General features: G+C 38.1%; 1 protein-coding gene across 1 annotated transcript in view; it reads right to left on the minus strand.

The window, feature by feature from the left end:
• The window catches only part of LOC135087158 (activated Cdc42 kinase-like), a 58,559-nt gene that overhangs the window by 14,389 nt on the left and 23,297 nt on the right, over positions 1-20,873 (minus strand). The window contains exons 11-20 of the mRNA XM_063981994.1: positions 20,515-20,611; positions 18,606-18,830; positions 15,867-16,035; positions 10,697-10,776; positions 10,380-10,475; positions 7,959-8,024; positions 7,573-7,659; positions 4,514-4,554; positions 1,937-2,062; positions 1,259-1,380 (exon numbers count right to left, since the gene is read on the minus strand). Of these exons, the coding sequence (XP_063838064.1) occupies positions 1,259-1,380; positions 1,937-2,062; positions 4,514-4,554; positions 7,573-7,659; positions 7,959-8,024; positions 10,380-10,475; positions 10,697-10,776; positions 15,867-16,035; positions 18,606-18,830; positions 20,515-20,611 (1,109 nt within the window). The remainder of the gene's footprint in view (positions 1-1,258; positions 1,381-1,936; positions 2,063-4,513; positions 4,555-7,572; positions 7,660-7,958; positions 8,025-10,379; positions 10,476-10,696; positions 10,777-15,866; positions 16,036-18,605; positions 18,831-20,514; positions 20,612-20,873) is intronic.

The following is a 20,873-nucleotide window of genomic DNA, read 5'->3' on the forward strand; positions in this document are numbered from 1 at the left end:
TTCTGTAAATAGGCTTAAAAAAAGCACTTTTACACGTCCCAGTATTAACCCTACCACTGCTTCAGGACAATAAATGGGCCAGTGCTGAGAAGAAGCAGCGCAAGAAACTCAGTCACTATTGTCAGCCTCTTTTTCAAAGGTTTACATGCTTTAAAATGTACAAAGTTATAAATATTTATGCGAGCTAGGCAGTAACGTATCCTAAACATTTACTACAACTCAATACCTATGTTAGAAGAAGAAGAAGAAGAAAAAAAAATGATAATAGTACTCTGGATCATCAGCATTGATCCTCTTTACGAGTATTATTGACTCAGATACGTGATTCTAATCGGTTACAACAACACTGGCAACTGCTATTGATCAATAAATGTTAGCCTTAAATATCTACCGACAAAAATAAAATTGCAATACTGTAAACTATGGGTAGAACTCAAATTGGAACGAACAAACATCAAACATAGGACATAATCAAACCAAAGAACTTTGAGTGAAACAACTCTGTTCGAACCGATGCAGTAAAATGTATGTTGCAATGAGGCCACCGTAATAAGGTAGCCTTCGTGTGATAAAAAAATCGTGTGTAGTTACAAATGTTGTAAACAATATAAACATTTATACAATAATGATTACGGCTCACCGGATCTCAATTTCAATGCTTTTCCTTGTTTACTGGCTTTCTCATCTTTTGTGGCTTTCTCCTCTTTTTGAGGGTTCCCTTCTTTCTGAGGTTTGCCTTCTTTTTTTTAAAAAAAAGATTTTTTTGGTTTTCCTTCTTTTTTGTCTTTCCCTGATTTTTTGGCTTTCACATATATAATATGTCGTCCCGCATGGAACAAGAAAAATGTAAAATATGATTAATATAAATGGCGCTGTTAGCTTGATGGATTTCTAGCCTATTTCTCCCGCGATCGGAAGCTTACCACCAACATTTTGGCTAAGGATTGCGAACAAATTGCAGTCCAGTCAATGTAAAATCACTAGTTAGGGCTATTTTAAGACATTTGTTCCACCAGAGCTTTCAGAGTAAAATTACACCTAATTGATCTTACCACCTCAAGGTATTTCAGTCAGGGATCTCATAATTATGCAGTCAGAATAAGGCTTCTGTCGTGATTAAATTAACCACCACTTCTCTCGGTCATGCCACAGAAACTTGAGCCTACCACGGGCCTTTTTAGGCGCGGCGCGTCAGAAGACGCTACCGTCGGGCGCGTCTAGTCGTCGGTCCTGCAACAAAAGGCCACGCGAGACATACCGTAGGGCTCGCGGTCAGGCTCCTGCGGCGCGTGGTGCAGTGCCACCGAAGGGAACTTGAAGTGGAACTTGGAGCGGTCGCTGGGAGAGCTGGGCGCTCTGTTGTCGAGGTCCGTCATCGACCTGTCGATGAATAAAAAATTTCAAAACGTTTTATATGACCACCTTCCGGCTCCATCATTAAACTAGGTCCATTACATCATCATATAGCATTGTCATCTGAATTATAGGTCGCGCAATAAAAGTTGAAGCAAACACATACACTGATGTCATATTTGAATATACAGGGTGGAATTTTGTTCTAAAGGGAAAATACTGAGATTTCATCCTCATAATTAACCCCAACTATCGATGCACACATGACGCGACCAGTTTGACCAGTTCACAAACAACACATTCTACATTCAAGTTCAAATATCGAATAGGTACATTATTTACTTCGCTCTAGCTAAATTTCTGCAAGCGAGACTGAAAGCACTTCTCAGTCCGTCTACACAAGACGTCAGCAGATACAGCGTATCATATCTTTGCTTACGTTAATGACCTCAACTCTCATTGCGCGCCCTATACAGTATGCAACATTTTAACTCAAACGGATGTTAGGAAGTGAGTAACAAAGGTAATAAATAATAATAAGGTAGCCTCTGCAGCTACAGGAAGCTATGCTAAGTTTTCTAACCTGGTGGTCAGTTCATTGGCCAAAGCGCATGCTGTGTCCAGGGTCTTCTCATCGTGGGCAGACATCAACTTCATGGTTCCGGTTTCATTGTGTTTCTTTTTTTCGTTCTTGTTTAATGTGTGTGTCCTGGAAAATTGCAATGTATTACAATTACTAAAGTAAATTAAAACTTAGTATCAGATGCAATGAGCTGCCATTATAAGCGTCTGATGTAGTTGTATCTTCGAAAATAGAGTATGACATAAATAATATTTATAATATTATTTTTTTTAAATTAACAGTTTGAATCAAGTCTAAAATTTCCTAAGCAAACCAAGTGCAATCACAAAGTGTTTTTACACAATGTGTTCCTCTGGGAATATCTCCAATGGAAGAGTATAACCAAAGAATAATAATGTACAACGTACAAAAAGTTTTCTTCGCGAAGCCATTTAAAAAATGTATACTCAATGTCATCAACAAATGGTGTATGGTGCATAGTTTCGTTTATATAGCCTGACCAGGAACATAAAAACCCTGGCATAGAGGCGCTTCAATTGCATTTGATAGTGCAACACTGAGTACAGTCGTACCTGTGTTAAATTAATAGGCTAACTTTATGTTTCAGGATTCAGGATTACGGGCTAATTTGATATTTTCATAAATTAACGAAAAAATATTATTATAGGTAACCTGGTTTAAATAAATTAAATGAAACCATCAATCGAACTAGTAGGATTTATTTTATTATTCATCAATAATCAAATTCAGAACTTGAATATTCAACTGCAATGTCTGCTCATGAACGCTTCAAACTCGGTACTTCTTTCCCAATTCCATAAAATTCAACTTTTAGAAAGTGACAAAAAACTTTAAAATAGGTAGTTGAAACAAACCACAGCTAATTTTCATAGTGGACTGTACTATACGATAAACATGTCAGTCAATTTGACAACCTTTATTGGAAACATTTTCAATGAAAATATTGTCCGAACCCTTGGTATTTCTCTTCGACAAATACTTTAACACATTGTGAACCACTTTTCTTTCACGACTATAAAAAGATTTTAGCAATTTCATTCACAAAATCAATTGCGCACATTTAAAATAAAGTTTGTTTACACTTTGACAGCAATAGACTGACATGTAAGGTGACATGTCAATGAAGTTTTTAGTTACTGTTGCCATTAAAAGAAATTAGTACCATTAGTTTTCCGCAACATGGCGAGGGTTTTTATGTTCCTGGTCAGGCTATACAGTGTGAGTCACGTTAAAGTGTACATATGAAAATAGATGAAACTAACCTATTTTTATCGACAAAAAAGAGGTCAAAAAATTTTTGAGATTTTTTTTAAATTTTTTATAGAATTTTTTTTCTTCCAATTACTTATTGTAAAGAAAACGTAATAACTTTTGAACTAAGCGGTATATCCTGATAAAATAAAAACAGTAATAATGCTAAATAACAGGCGATACTAAAAAAGTACATAAAATACACAAAAAATGCCAACAAATAATAAAAAATAATACTTTTTGAAAAAAATCTGCTTTTAAATTCGTGTTTTTTTGGTTATTTGATAAATTTCTCCAAAAATGGCCCCTATAATCGGTGGTTTTTATTACTTTGTATTATTCTCTATCGTATTATCTTTGTAAAACCAAAAATCGCATGTCTCTATCCCTATTACAACAGTTGCTATGATCGTTTGAACAAAGGCCTGCCACAACATTATTCTCCGCTACAGATAGAGACAATTTTAATTTTAACTAAAATGCTTATTTTACTTCGAAATCTTTTGTTTTTATTTGAAATCTAACTTGTCTTTATCAAAATTACAAATCTAGAGCCATTTTCAGTTTCGTTGTTAACGAAGCGTTGAATGGCGCGCCCGGAGAGGCTTAGTTTAAACGATCATTTCAAACGTTGTGATAGGGATAGAGACATGTGATTTTTGGTTTTACGAAGATAATACGATAGAGAATAATACAAAGTAATAAAAACCATCGGTTATAGGGGCATTTTTTGGAGAAATTTATCAAATAAGCAAAAAAACACGAATTTAAAAGCAGATTTTTTTCAAAAAGTATTATTTTTTATTATTTGTTGGCCTTTTTTGTGTATTTTATGTACTTTTTTAGTATTGCCTGTTATTTAGCATTATTACTGTTTTTATTTTATCAGAATATACCGCTTAGTTTAAAAGTTATTACGTTTTCTTTACAATAAGTAATTGGAAGAAAAAAAAATCTATAAAAAATTAAAAAAAAATCTCAAAAATTTTTTGACCTCTTTTTTGTCGATAAAAATAGGTCTAGTTTCATCTATTTTCATATGTTCACTTTATCGTGACTCACACTGTACACGTAGAGAAATCCATTTCAAGAGAATTTCACTCTTATTACTCAAGAAAACGATTCAAAACACACTAAACCTATTCAGTGCTCGGTACTGTGCCGATACGATAGAACTGACTGCTACAAGAAGCTACTGTGTCGCCATCTAGCGCACCACACGCCTTTTTTTTTCTTGAACAGGCCTGGTATAACTCTTATCACAAGACCATAGGGGCTACAACAGTAATTATTTTGAATCCTCACCTCAATTCTGTATCCGAATCAACGTGTTTGCTTGTAGCTCCCTGAAACGTCGTAAAACAAGAACACATTAGAAAAAAATCCCAATTAATGAAATATTGAATAACATTAACTAACTACAAGATAACTACCTAGCAAAAGAACTAACAAACTTCCGAGTGAAAAAAATAACTTGACTAATGCGGAAGTGTCACACAGTGTCTAGTCTAGAAAGATTTCAAGTTCAAAGGTACTGACTACCTAACCTACATAAAATTATTTACAAGCTGCCATACACAGGGAGTTAGCAAAACGATATTTTTAGTTAATAAGAAAGTGATTCACGAAAAAAACGACCTTCTGGTCATAACCGCCACTGCGGCATTTTTTTGCAGATTTTCAGTGTGCGACAATAACATTTTTCGGAGTACTTCAAACACTAGGCTTAGTGAGTCGTTATAAAAGGAGCTAAAGATTAAAATAATTTTTTTTGCGTAATTCGGGTATTTATTTATCAAACAGCCCTCGTACACTGTATTATAAATAATGTTACCATTGAATGTAAGATCAAGACGATATCATAAAACAAGGCGATGATGACATTACATTAGACCAGTGGTTCTTAACCTTTAACGCCCGATTCCCATATTCAATCCTTGTCCAAATCCGGATTACAACTGTCAAATTGAATTCAGTTTTAGATTATATTTCCAAAATTTTCGATGCTTTTACACTTTAATATTGTTTAAATATGCTAATAAACAATATAAAAATGTAAAAACATCAAAAACCGCAGATATTTTGGCCAAAAACATATTAAAATTTGACAGTTGACAATCCAAATCCGTATAATTTGGATTAGGATTGAATATAGAAATCCAGCATAAGTCATGAGGGACCATTTTACCAAATTTCTGTCTTGTCAGGGACCACCTCATAATCGGTCAAAACCAGTTTGACTGCAAAAATCTGTTAAAAGTGGTTTTGACCAAGGTGTGCAAGTGCACTTGGAATCGTGGACCACTTGGAATGCCTCCAGGGACCACCAGTGGTCCGCGGACCACCGGTTAAGAACCACTGCATTAGACAGACACGCCATATGATATCAACACACCCATGTCTGCAAAATATTATCTTAAGTATGGCATGCCAGGTACCGCATTTTTCGTTATCTAAAATTACAGTTTTTACCTGCCGTTTGACTTTATAAGAAATATTATTTTTCGTTTTTACTGTCTATTGGAAAATCAGCTCTAGTTTAAAAAACACTACACACACATAAAAATACCTTATGCGTTGACACTTTTTAAGAAGTGAGTCAGTGTCAGTGTTTACTTACGCCTGCCGCTTGCAACTCCCATAAATATGGCTGCTTTGTGTGAACCTAGCTACAACTGTGTTTCACCACCACTACTCTTACCAACAATTCCAGAAAAGCACCTGAACAAATGAAGAATTTTGAAATTATTTAGTAGCCAATCGTGGGGGTTTATATGTAAGAGAAACGATAGTGCGTGGTGTTCATTTTCCAACACGACATCGTATCGTCCGATTCCTGAAAAGTTATAACAACCATAGCCAGATATTATACTGTCACTTTTCTAGGAGGTGTCGGAAAACACGCTTATTGACTTTGAAGAAGTTAGGGTTATCTCTTTTAAAGCTATGAGGCTCGATGTGGAATCAAATCCCTAAACTGTATCAATGCAATTTTTATATTAAGTTTCAGCCGAATTAATCAACTATATCGGAAAAACAGGAGTTTTAAAAATATGAGCCCACCTATTTTTACAATAAATAAATATAAATAAATAATGTAAAAAGGCGAACTGTTTAATTCAGCTGCGACATAAATTCATATTACACAACATTTAAAAACGCACAGCATTGTCAATGGAGAAGTTTCGTGATGTTGAAACGTTATATTTCACCGAATCGGATTAAAATATAGACCAAAACTAAAAAGCCAGTGAAGTTATTTTTGAAATCCATCAAGAAATGGCTAAGAAATAATTATTTAAATTACCTACATATTTTCGCGTGGCACTTAAAAACTAAGGCGGTGCCGTGACGTCAGGTCACCTGTTCAAGTTTCAATCACAATGCTTACCACCCCTAACGCACTGTCGAGAATGACACTATAATGTCAAAGTTTTCTTTTTCTTTTTTATATGGCCAGAAAAATTAAAAACTACAAGATTTGTAAAAAATTGGATCTGTCAGTCAACCAACAGCACTGGACCAGGGGTGATTCACTGTTTGTACTCCAAATTAATGGCGTGAAGTCACGTTCAAATGGCGCGAAATATTTTGTTATGCGCATTTTTAGGGCCCTGTAACTTCATTATGTGTACAGATTTTTTCATGATTATTTCACCAATTGGTTTTACTTATTATATTTTCAAGTTTTATTAATAGAAAAAACTGGAAACTTCTCCACTTCATTAAAAAATATCATAAAAACTGACAGTGAAACCTTTCATTATACTATTTTAGGAGACAACACATAAGCACAAATAATGATACACTAAAGTCCTTGTCATATTCCTTCACGTACTCTAACCTTCGCAGTGAAGCCACGCACGGTCTTCCAAAGAGTTGTTTTACGTCGGGACTTGGGTTTCCTCTGGAGCTTTATCAAAATGAAGCATTTGAAACCAATTTTATCGTATAATTGGTATTCAGAAATAATGGCGGTTTGAAAGTTAGTTTCCAAGTAAAAAAAAAAACAAAAGAATCAGCAAAAAACCAAGGACTTCAGCAAAATGGTGCGAATTACTACTTCCAAACGACCTGTGTAATAATAAATCGTTAATCTTACGATATTATAGATCGTTTCATCCACGAAGACGCGCCCCACCATTTTTCCGCTAATGTTTGAGTGTTATCGGTACACGCTAAATTTATCCATGAGTGCACACGCACACTACAATAATGACGCTGGGATTGCTTGGATCAAACTCACCGCATCCCGCGCTTCCCTCGACCATAAATAGCGTCTTCGTGGACGAAACGATCTGTATCAAAATTTTTCGCGGGCAAATGCATTTAGCACTAAAATATAAAGTAAAATAGGTGCTTACAGCTTCTTCTCGGCGTCTGCCGTCGTAACTGCGAAACATGGACTCCATCTCGTCCAGCAAACTTTGGCTGAAATCGCCGTAGGTTTTCTGCAAAGATAAAAATTGTTACTGTAAATTCAAATTGCAGCAGAAGTAATTACAGTAATGGACACTGAATAGCAAAAATCAAGGCCATGGCGTAAGTTAATTAATGTATGATTACTATAAAATAAAAATGTATCGCAAAATGTGTAGGTCTCACCAACGCCTGGACAAATTTTACCAATTTTTTTTTGAAGTGTTCGTTAAAGTCCAAAGATTGTTACGGTTACGATTTGCTAAATTCAACCTCTAAGCGGGTAAAACGGGGTCCACGCGGGCGTCCGCTAGTTAATTATAAAACTTACTGGTATCCCCGGGCTCTCGGGCTGCGCCAAGCCTTCGGCCCTCGCGTTTTCCGTAGCAATGCTATCCTGTAAACGAAAACGAATCGTGTGTTTACGGCGCAATGAGATGAGTGGCGGCCCTTCCGGAACTGTCGGCGAGTGCGCTGTGATAGCTGATAATGGGTGTGTTCCGATATACACTGTGACTGTGACCACTGTAGAGGTGAGTATAAACTAGAGAATTTCTATGTAATGTAATATTATAATATGTAACGTTCTTACAAATGGTACAGTACAGGTAAAATGTACGACATTTGGTTCGTGAAAGGGCGACACTTACACTACAACATGTCATAGAGCGATTCATTGTTCTGTTACGAGTAAACGTTCCAGTCTATACAAACCTTTAGGTGTGACGTCAAAACAAATACTGTAAAGCCGCTCCTTTTTAGTTTTCTATACTGGTTAGGTACTGTTTAAAACGGAACGCAGTCTAGTACGCTTACTCATCCCCATTTTTCGACACTGTTTTCAAATAAAAATTTAATCATGTAATGTTTTCCGTTCAACAAGAAAAAATATTATTTAAATGTTACTATTTTTAAAACTTATTGTATATTTATTAAATTTTTTGATCACGTGATAAAAGCAGCTACTGAGAGCACCCTACTTCGAAAGCGCCAGTGCTCACACAGTAGTAACAGTACAAAAAGGGCGATTCATGACATCATAATATTTCCCTGCGGCAGTGAACTGGCAGTCCATAACGGAACGAATTTTTCACTAGTGAGAGCACTGAGCTGTGCTCGCAGTGTAAACCGGAACATGCCCAATATAATGCATGCGTTTATCTGCTACAGGATGATGATTCACGGACGGCTGCGCTCCTAACTCGGATATTAGGCGTCCGCTGTAGCGTGTGGGATATGCCGTGGTATGTACCAGCGGTTGATCAATGAATGTACGAGTACTTCAATCAATGTTATCGTATGACAAATAGTAGGTTAAAATCAAGCGAACAGCGTGACAATGTCAACGAACGTTGTTAAACAAAACGAGACCGCGGATGCGATTAACACAAAAATGTTAAAACTATTGCGTTTAGGTGAGTTACGAGCTCTAAAAACAGACTTACGATTCCACTATGCTTAGAAAAGACTGAAAATCAAGGAATATAATTTCAGTATTTTATTCTACACATACCTACTAACAACAGTAAATTATAATCGTATTTACATTTACACATACAATCAGTAGTACAGAATGTTATCGAATCATGTCCTACGAAGTTTTGCGAAAAGCAGCAAACAAGCAAATTATCAAATTGATGATAATAATATGTTGAAGACAAAAACATGTAGATTTAAAAAACAATTGTTATTTAGAGGCTATTTGATAATATTTATTATAACAAGATCCGAAATAGAAGCGACCTGCAACCATCTGTTTATTCAATGAAAAGTATTTTAAATAAATTTTAGTGTTTTAAAAAATATATCGCAGGGTTGAGTTGGTTGAGTTGCCTAAAAATCCTGATTTGATTTAAAATACTTTTAATGGTAATGGTGTAAATAAACAGATGGTTGCAGCTTCTAGTTCGGATCTTAGATCATTATAGCAGAATAATTTGGCAATAGGGTATTTTACTCAATGTAAGAAAAATATAAAAATGCATGTCTTTATTAGATTTCATAAAAACTAAACGGGAAACGTTGATATTTTTTACTTAAAAGTGAAAATAGATTTTTTTTATTCTCTTTTAAAAATCATCTATTTTAATCTGTTCTTCAAATGTCTAAAACGCCATCCGTCATGACGGATCCGCAGTGATGTCACTCCGTTAGTAAACAAGTAGATTTTGGCTTGATTTATGTGTAAAATATTGAATTTGTTTGTGATAATATCACGTTAAAGGACTTTTAAGTTTTATGGCGTCATGGAAGACGGTTTTGTGAAAGCAGCAAGTTAGAGTAAAGCTATAGAAACTAACGGAGTGACGTCACGAGCTGAATCAGCATGGTGGCTAGCGATTCCGCACGAAAAGTCAAAATCATATTTACATTTAAGTTTTTAAGGCATTTATAGTCTTTTAAAAATTTAAATTAAACTCCACTGGTTCATTATAACCTCAGGATTGATTTACAACATATTTCAAAAAAGGTGTAAGACCCTATTTGTCAGAACCGTGTAACCGTATTAAAAAAAAACGTACCTAACTCATTTATTTTTGTAAGTAGGCATTTAAAAGGCACTTTTATTACCAAGACCACATAAGCAATATGTGTGAATGGGTCACCAAACCATATTAACTGCTCTTGAGCTGGCGTTAGTCGTTATTTTAGGAGAAATATTGTTGATGACGTGCTTTGACAACATTCCATGCCACTGATTGTAGATCACTAAAATAGTAAATACGTTGGTATCATATTACATTTTTCTTACCGTATCTGTGTCGGATATTTCGTGATACTCGTGGACTTCGTCAGTTCGAGTGATATCTTCGCTCTTATGTGCACGTCCGATGGTCGCTGACTTCACCTAAAAGTAATGGTTATAAATACAAACTAAATAGGTAATTTATTTTCACTTGAGATTAAGAGTACTTTAACACTTATACGTCCCAAAATATATATTTTTTTATGTATTATTCCTACCACGCAAGTTGTGATTTGCTTTGTAGGCAAATCACAACGTGCGTGGTAGCACAATGCATTTTAAATAGAATTTATGTTTATTAGAAATAGGGTGAAAATACTAACCTTGTTCAATAGACTCTTGCTGGTGGTTGGTTCAAACGAGTGATGGGTTGGTTTTTTCTGGCTTTTTGCTTTGGAAGTGGCTGAAAAATAAAGAGCTCTGGCTAAACAATCTTTCGTCATCGGATTATTGATTGATTCTAAAAGGCACTTTGACATTTATCCAGTAAACTCTCAGTGTTAAGTGCAGCGCCAGGGTTCGAAATTATCAAGATAATTACGCTTCACGATAATTATCCGATAATTATCGGATAATTATCAACAGTATAAGAAACATTTGTCATTTTGTTTCATAAGAAATTCTGATTGCAAATGTTGCTTTATGTTTTTGGTTGCTTATTGTTGTCAAGTTATCCATCGCTACTCGCATAAAGCTTGGAAAATAGATAAATATTTTGACCCTAGATAACTAGTGATCATTGTAGAGCTAAATACATAGGTTTTATAACTATCTATGTTGATTAACACCCACCACTAGACGCAAGTGCGGAAATACACGTTCGAAAACTTCGAATACAGTTCATCAATCGATAATTAATTATCCATCTGTTATTATCACGATAATTATCGTGAAATTACGATTTGCTAGCCGAGATAGCGGTGGCGCAACGAACTAACACGATCGCACACAAACTGCTTTACAGAGTTTCCTATGGCTGCGTTCTGGCCATGTATAGAATGGAAAGACGCGTTAAAATAACTGTTTTATCTTTCAAATTGGTAATTCATTATTATTACGCACTTGCACGCACTCGCGGGGTCTACCATAAATTCAGTTTGTCACAGTAATATTACACTTCTCATTTCTTTTTTTAATTATTTTTACTCATTTAGCATATTATGTAACAAGTAAAAGTAAGGATGAAAACCGTGTATATTCTCCAATAATTTTTAGATTGCTGAAATGCAACCAAATGGAGAATATTATGATGCGAAAGTTCTTGGAATTGCTCAAACAAACTTAAAATCTCCAAGTGGATTCGTTTACATAAAAATGTTTTTTTGTAGTATGTTCTTTCTCATTGTTGTGATAAAAGAGTAGGTAACCTGAAAATTAAAACCTTAAGATGCTGCTTCACTGGGAGCACTTATGTGTAATGTAACATTGTAGATTCGACTTTGAGCATTACATTACAATACTACCTCCCTTACTGACGACTTTACAAGAAAGATTACAAGGTGCGTATTGTAATGTCGGTTCTCCTCCTTCACTGATGTGAAGCCGGAACTAACCGACCATTACAGCGCGCACCTTGTAATGATACAAAACGAGTATTGTATCATTACAAGGTGCGCGCTGTAATGGTCGGTTTCCTTCCCTCACTGATTAATGCTCGAATCTTTAACGTTACATTACACACAAATGCTCGCGGCGAGGGAGCACGTTTATTTTTTTTTATCATTGTTTTTTTCGTTTCTCGTTCTTACTACTTTAACGATCAATTATCATGTTATTTATTACTATTTACTAACATTGGTATGCTGAAACAAGATATTATAAAAATGACAGAAAATGTATTATGGTAAGTTGAAGGTACGGCAAAGAAAGGTTGCAAGGGTTTTCTAGTCATATTGACCAAAATAAGTATAAAATTATTTCGTAACAATAGAAGTCATAACATAAGGGATACTATTTATATTTGCGCGCTCTGCTGTCTACACTACTCTGTAATGGATTGACAAACACACATTTGACACTTGACCAGTGCCGTATTATCCATAAGGCACTTTAGGCCAGTGCCTAGGGGCCCACTATGACCAGGGGCCCAGCACTCCCGATTGAGAAATGACAAAGATTATTTTTAAGCAACAAAGTCAAAGTCAAAATTTCTTTATTTGTTTAGACTAATAAATAGTTCTTACAAACAAAATCTCAAACCACCTCTAAACTTCGCCTTATTTTGGTTTACACATTCAATCGTCATATTTCGAATTTTCGATATTGTGGAACCTAAATCATTTTCGTAACGTTGCGTTGGCATTACTGCTTTGGTTTACATGGCAGGTCGACAGTCGACGCAATTCAGAGGCTAAATTGCCTCACCTGAGGCTAGGGAGAGGGGTAAGGGTGTGTTGGCTGTATCATTCGATATAGCCAACGCTTTCAATACCATCCCTCATTCCCCCATACTCCAGGCACTTCAACCTTCGAGCGCTGCTGGCCGATTACTTACGGGACCGCGAAGTCCTGTATGTTAACGGAGACGGCCAGCTCAAACGGCGCGGCGGAGTCAGCGGGGTTCCGCAGGGTTCGGTGCTCGGTCCACTCTTGTGGAACCTAGGCTTCAACTGGCTCCTCCGGGGCGTCCTTCTCGCGGGCATGAGTGTCATATGCTATGCGGATGACACTCTGGTCACTGCCCGGGGGAAGACATTTGGGGCCGCGGCACGGCTGGCGTCGGCGGGCGGCACATTAGTCGCTCGCAGAATACGACGCCTTGGCCTGAAAGTCACGCTGGAGAAAACTGAGGCCCTCTTCTTTCCGGGGCCTCGCCAGCGCGCCCCGACGCCCACATTGTGGTTGAGGACGTTAGGATCGACGTCAAAGGCCAGATGAAATATCTGGGCCTCACGCTTGGTGGGAGGTGGCATTTTAGCCCGCACTTCAGCGGGCTAGCGCCACGCCTCCTCAAGGCAGCCGGCACACTGAGTTGGCTCATCCCGAATTTGGGAGGGCCACAAACGAGGTGTCGTCGACTTTATGCCGGCGTTCTGAGGAGCATGGCGCTGTATGGCGCCCCAATCTGGGCGGACGCACTCCACAAGAGGAAGAATGCTGCCCTTCTGCGCAGGCCCCAGCGGGCCGTAGCGCAGAGGGTCACAAGGCCCTACCGCACGGTAGGGCACGCTGCGGCGTACGTCCTCGCTGGTACTCCTCCTTGGGAGCTAGAAGCTGGGGTCTTGTCTGTCATCTATCACTGGATGGCAGACCAGAAGGCGCGTGGAAAGCGCCCGGCCCCGGAGCGACGCGGCACCGTCAGGCAGGAAGAGTGCGAGACCATGATCGACCGCTGGAAGGAAGACATGTTTGGCCGCCGCACCCTGGACGCCATTGGTTCTGGACCAATGGTTGGAACGACCGCACGGGTTCCTCACGTTCCGTCTGGCGCAGGTGCTGACCGGGCAAGGCTGCTTCGGTTCGTACCTGCATAGAATCGGGCGAGAGGAATCCCCGCTGTGCCACAAATGCGGCGCGGTGGATGACACGGTGCAGCACACCCTCGCGGTCTGCACAGGCTGGGAGGGGCAGCGCCGTGTCCTTACTGCGGTCGTGGGCCGGGATTTTTCGCTTCCGTCCGAGCCTGGTCAACGCCATGCTGGGAAGGAAAGGATGCTGGAAGGCGGTCGCCTCCTTTTGCGAAGAGGTCATCCTTCAGAAGGAGGCAGCGGAGCGCGAGCGGGAGAACGATCCTCTCGCCTCATCGCTCCGGCGGAGAAGGGGGTGGAGAAGGCGGTTGTACGACCGTTCTACTCTGCCCCCAGGTGGCGGCCAGCAGGCCGGGGGTGCGGGGGCACCCTTGTCACCTCCGTCTGACGGGAACGGCTTGGCGTTTCGGGCCATTCCCGTCGGACCCCCACAAAGGGGGCGTGTAGGGTCCGCCGTGTAGGCGAGCTGTTTACCCCGGCAGTGGTGACGGTGCGCAAAGCATTTCCTCCGCGACAAAAAAAGGGGGGCCCGAAACGAGCTGTGCCTAGGGGCCCTGAGATGGTTAATCCGGCCCTGCACTTGACAGCTACGATAAAGCAAAGCGCCTAGTGATTTCTTCACGGCAAAGTATTTTATGGAAAAATCAAAAATTCTCAATATTAATGCAATAATACCGAAAACGAAGAAGGGGGCGACCTTTAAAATATTAATTTGAACATTTCCATAAGAGCTAATTATTGCTTCAAACGTTAAATTAACAAAGTTCTCAAAGAAATAAATTTTCCATGTCTCCACTTTAAATGTTGCTTATTAATTTTTTACGTATTTAAATAAAATTTCGAAAAGGCAGCGACCTAGAACAAGGATTGGGCTCTTTGATGTATTTACGTCACTAATCCCAGAGCATGAAAAATTTGACAATTTAAAGGGTTCTGGGGGTCCCCCGTAAGTAAATTAATTGCAATTACCATAAAAAAGTGTGGAAAGAGAATTTGTGAAGAACACCAGAGTTTGTGGCTGTGGTGTACTTATATCTTTTCTAAAAACTCCCCGCAGACTACAGACTTTTAGTCGGCAGATAGTTGGGCCCGATTCTAATTTGTATGAAGAATCGGCCGATAACAAATCGGTGTAATGGGCGCTCTTTATGTCCATACAGATAAACAGCCAATGAAAGTTTTAACTTTTCCCCAGAACTAACTAGACCATGGTTCGGTTTTCATGACGGTGAAGCTGTAGATACTGCTATGAAGTGCGGCGCTTATAGGTGCGCGCCCACCATAAGGCGTCATGACTTGTGGCGGCTACAGTATGGATGCACTTACAGTAGAGATAAAAGGACTCGAGTCTTTTAAATCCTTTAAGTTAGGACTAGACTCGATTTTCAAGACTCAACTCCAAAAATACGACTCAAGACTCTTTACTAAGCCGAGAGAACTCCAGTCATTATAATAGGACTCGGAAATAAAACGACTCGAGTTCTTTATTAAAAGACTCACAATTTAGTAGCGAGTCTTTTAGTAAAGAACTCGAAATTATATGGCAATACATAACTTTAGCTGTAACAGTCTAAAACTGAACTGAAATATTAGAGACTCACGACTCCAACGAGTCGTGTCGTTTTAAAATGTTGGAGACTTTTCATCACGACTGAGTAGTTTAAAAATTTCGAGTCCTTTTAAATTGACTAAGTCTAAAATAAAACAAGTCATTGTCGATGACTCCTAAAAGGCTCAAGACTTAAAGACTCGATTGAATGAGGGTTTTCGCGATTGAAAAATCCGCCAGATGGCAATACGTAGACGCGAGGTCCAAATGCTGCGTGATTGGTGGATTTTGACATCTGTCAATGTCATGTCAAAAATAACCAATCGTGCAGCATTTGGACCTCGCGTCCACGTATTGCCATCTGGCAGATTTTTCAATCGCGAAAACCCTCATTGTGAAGTCTCATAAGTCGTCAAAACGAGTCGAGTATCTTTTAAAAGACTTGAAAAGACTCGAGTTCTTTCTTCAGTAATTTACAGGGTAGATCCACTTCGTCGCAGGTCCTCGCCGTGCGCGCAGGGCTCAGCAGAGGATAGGGCGGCGTGCACGACGCCGCAGACAGATGGGACGGCGAGTTGGGGTTGAGGAGCGGCATCTGCTCCAAGTCCTCAGATGGCTTGTACGGTGTCACGACTTGACGCGGCGGCTACAATAACAGGTATATTATACAAGGTTATCTAATAAAATATTATGCGAGAAGTTCTATAGCAGTGGTTCTTAACCTTTAAGTCATGAGGGACCATTTTACCAAATTTCTGTCCTGTCAGGGACCACCTCATAATCATTATCGGTCAAAAGTAAACCAGTTTGACTGCAAAAATCAGTTAAAAGTGGTTTTGACCATGGCGTGCAAGTGCACTTCGTGGACCACTTGGAATCCCTCCAGGGACCACCAGTGGTCCGCGGACCACAGGTTAAGAACCACTGCTCTATAGCGTTCAAGCTAAGTGTACTCCCAAAGCTTATTTACAGTAGTTCCTTAAAACCTTTATAGTTCCTAGAGAAAACTTACACCGCGATCTAAGTGACACAAAACGCCATCTATTGGCAACCGCGGGAAGTAACTAGCCGCTGCGTGCTGATACATCGTAGTGAGCTTAAGTGGCGGTTAATGCGAGTGTGCCGCTTGTATTTATTATGTGTATTGTAATATTACGGTGTTACACAACGTTTAAAACATAGTCAATCTCAGCATGCAAATGTTGTTTTTTTTAAATATAAGAGTAAGAGAATAATGAACACACAATGATCAGTTCAGGCCAAACAAACAGAGATGAGATCTAGATAACCCTGGATTTGCGCAAGATGTTGCTATGTTGTTGTTATGTTAATATTTTAATCTACTCTACTATAGTCTTTTTCACCTAAGATGATCCGTATGACGTTTCGAGTTTGAAAGATTTAGAGATGTCACATAACTAAACCATAGCGATTTATCCATCGATTTTATTCGAAGAGTTAGTAAAACCTACTTTTAGAGAAATATTTTGTATAGGTGTTATTTAAAAAAAAACATGTTTTTTTTATTTACAAATATTATTGTAACAATTTTTTATTGATAATATTCAAATTTCATGGTTCGTGTTCAAAAAAACGATTCCTAAAAAGTGCTGGTTCTGTTTCTTTAAATTAAAACCAATTAATTTATTTTCAATGCGTTTATTGAAGTCAATAATCGAAAAATATAGTTGATTTTTGTGATGTTTTTAATAACTAAGTATTCACAACACTCGATTAATGAACCAAGGAAATAATCGATTTTGTTAGACAATAAATACCCCAGCACTAAATCTATTCCGTTTCACACATTGCGTATTAAATAAAAAATATTTTTACATCGTATTTAATTAAAATATAATTAATCAATAGACTCAGATTTTACTATACAGGGTGTTTGGCGCATCGTCTGCCAAAATTATTTGGCGGATAGAATGGGTCCTTTCCTATATTTTCAGCCCCCATAACACGTTCCATGCCAGGCGGCTACTTTTATATCAATTTTTAGTAATTTCACCAAAATACCCAAATCGCATCATTTAATTTCAATTGAAAAAATACTACTAGGCGTAGCCTCAAAGTAAATATTTTGTGAAGTTTTTACCTGCTTTGAACTTATTGTAAGGTAAAAAAAAAGGTTCAAAATTCAAAATTTGAATATCAGTCCGAGTAGAGTCAATGCACTAATTTAAGGAATTTGTGAAGTTGTTGTTATTATTTAAACAAGATTAGTATACCGTTTGAATGGGGATAGACTAGAGAAGTTTTGATAAAATCCGAAGATCGCTATCTCTTTTAATTTTTTTATTATAGCCATGTAAACTTAATTGTTCAGTCCTTTTTAACTTTTCGGAAAACTTCAAAGCTGAATTAAAAAAAAAACTAGATGATATTTGCCAGTAAATTTAGATTTGATGCAACCCTACATCAATGCACGTTTCGTTCGTTCGTTTTCAGCCAAATGACGTCCACTGCTGGACAAAGGCCTCCCCCAAGGTTTTCCACAATGAATTCACGAACATCAATGCACGTCAAAACAAAATATTTACTTTGAGGCTACGCCTAGTAGTTTTTTTTTAAATCGAAATTAAATGATGCGATTTGGGTATTTTGGTGAAATTACTAAAAAATTCATATAAAAGTAGCCGCCTGGCATGGAACGTGTTATGGGGGCTGAAAATATAGGAAATGACCCATTCTATCCGCCAAATAGTTTTGGCACACGATGCGCCAAACACCCTGTATATTTCAAGACAAGTAGTTAATTTTTTTTTATTATATTGCTAATAAAATACAAATATTTATTCAAGAATATTCTGCGTATGTAGTATGCGTAATATGGATAACCTTGAAGTGTCATACGGATCATCTTACGTGAAAAAGACTATAGTGCTAATAAATTATGCAAGGTATTCTATCTACAATGTGTTATATCAAATGCTAGACATCTTGACATTGTTTATATATAAGTTCTTCAAATAGAAAATATTTGGGTTAACTATTAAACAGTAACAAGATAAAGAGCACAAGAGCAAGAATAGTGGCAAGGATTAATAGACAAAATAATATAATAATATTATTTTCATGAATTTCCTAAGACTGGTCTTTACCAGTTGCATTATTGAATGCATTAATGTTCAATATACAGTTTTGTAAAAAAATATCTCTCGCATTAAAAAAAACCCACCAAAGCCATCTAGATCCCGCAAGCGTACTTACGCAACCAGCCGGATCCAGGAAGGAAATATCTCCGAAGTACGCGCCGTCCAAGCCGACGTGTCCAGTGTGTTTGACGTCACCTTGAGGGCTTGATATCATGCTCCTCTGAATCGTCCTCTTGCCGGTATACGTGTGACGTTTGACGTCGGACCGCAGGAGCGAGGGCCGCGCCCGGATGGAACTCCGGATCGGATGAGGCGAGAGGGAACACGCCATGGATAGCTTCTGACAGGGCAGCGTGGTTAAAGCAACGGCTTGCGTACTCCGAAAGACGTAAGTTTCAGATGTTGCCACGCGAAGCGAGATAACGGTGACAAACAGGGCCTAGTGTGAGTTTACGTCAAACGCAATCGATGTCGACCGCGTAAAAAGTGACATTAAATGTATGACGGATTGTATAGCGCCCCTAGCGGAAACGTTCAAGAAGTAGAACCACAGAATAATAATAAGTACTACTTACAGAAGTTTTACTTCGCGAAGGTATTTATAAAAATGTATGCTCAATGCCATTAACAATATGGTGTAATTTAGCCTGTCTCAAGAGTCAAGCACCATTTTGTTGACAAACGTCAGTGATCGGCAGTTCGGCACTGCGCCGAAGCTATAGGGCTGACTTCGGTAAAATGATGTGACGTGAGGTGCCAAACTGCGGAAAATGGCGGAGGAAATACATGATTTAGCATGAATTATCATGAATAATATTAATTACTTATTTACCTCTCAGTGTCTTGTTGAGGCAACTTAAAATCCATCATACACAAGAATACGCGTGCGTGAGTCAATGTTCGCTCGTATGTGAGGCCTTGTCGAATAGTATCCTGTAGGTGGGCCATCGTGCGTGTTTTGTTTTCGATGTAAACTCGCGGAGATGAACAGGCCTGGTAGAACTTTCATACATTTTTTTAATGCGCTCACTAGTGAGCACGTTTGATGTAAACTCACACCAGCCCACAGATCCGAAACAGTTTCGGAGTTGCACACCGGGTGAGGCGCGGGATGATTCGATATCAGTACTTCACACACTTGATGTGTCATCAATGACGATGATAAATATTAATGGTGCCGGCATTAAAGTAAAAAAGTTATAGTGAATGCGTCATTTTGAAAACTAAGATTATTATAATGCTAATATTTCTTAAGACTTGTGTTAGTAAAGTAATAAAAGGGCCGTATTTTTTATTTGTTACAGAAAACATACAGGCTGTTTAAAAAAAAGACTATCATTTAAAAAGTATTGTCTATACTTTGTTTGAATTTTATTAGAACGCGCTTATGAAAGTCTAGGTTTTAACAATGTTTATAAATATTTAAAGCATTAGGTGATCGTCATTTGATGTAGATGTGAGAAACTAATAAAAAATCATCCCGCGACATTGCAATGATTTGGTTTATTAGTACCAAGTACCATGTATATGAAAATGTGGTGAATATCAAACTGACAAACGCCCGAATGACTTGGGTTATTAGTACTTTGCGAATTATATGAACTTTACAATATTGTCTGAACACAAAAAAGTTGGTTTTTAATTACTATTAAATGCAATGATCTGAATGAACTAGCATTCCAAATGAAGTATCGTTAAAACAAAAGGCGTCTTCTAAAAGCCACAAGTAAAACTTACTTATGACTTTTAAGGCCCAAAATTGATTTGTCTATAAAGTCAAAACGCTGAGCTTTGGGTATCACAATTAATATATTTTGCACATTAACTGACTTTTACATTGCACTAAATCAAATGCATGAATGAATACACACAACAGTAAGATACACATCAATCTTAACAAGAAAATACCTCCTCTTTTTGATGTCGGTTAAAATCAATTGCATAACTCGCACAGCACCAAGTCCCCGGTTGGTTATTGGACAGTGATTCACAGAACACATAGCACGCATAGTGTCAATACTTACTTCGGGCCCGGAGTAGGGCTTCACATGCGCGGGGTCGAACATACCGCAAGCGCCGGCGGGCAGCACTCCATACCACATTGATGAATTGGTCATGCTTCTGGAATTATTGATTAAAAAAATGTTTTAACTGAATAGTATAAAATATATGTTCAAATTGATCTTATTCTTGTTGACCATAGTTTTAATAGAAAATAGTAGCTTTCACCAGTGCCTTCACCCGATTGAATGTCGATGGGTCAGAAAGTTTTTGACCCCCCATCCAAAAGTCGAAAAAAAAACTACTATGTTTTTCCCCGTTATCTCAAACTATCTCTAAAAAATGTATGAAAGGTTGAATTCGCTAACGTTACCTAAAATAC

Source organism: Ostrinia nubilalis, chromosome Z, assembly GCF_963855985.1.
Source record: "Ostrinia nubilalis chromosome Z, ilOstNubi1.1, whole genome shotgun sequence".
Taxonomy (NCBI): domain Eukaryota; kingdom Metazoa; phylum Arthropoda; class Insecta; order Lepidoptera; family Crambidae; genus Ostrinia; species Ostrinia nubilalis.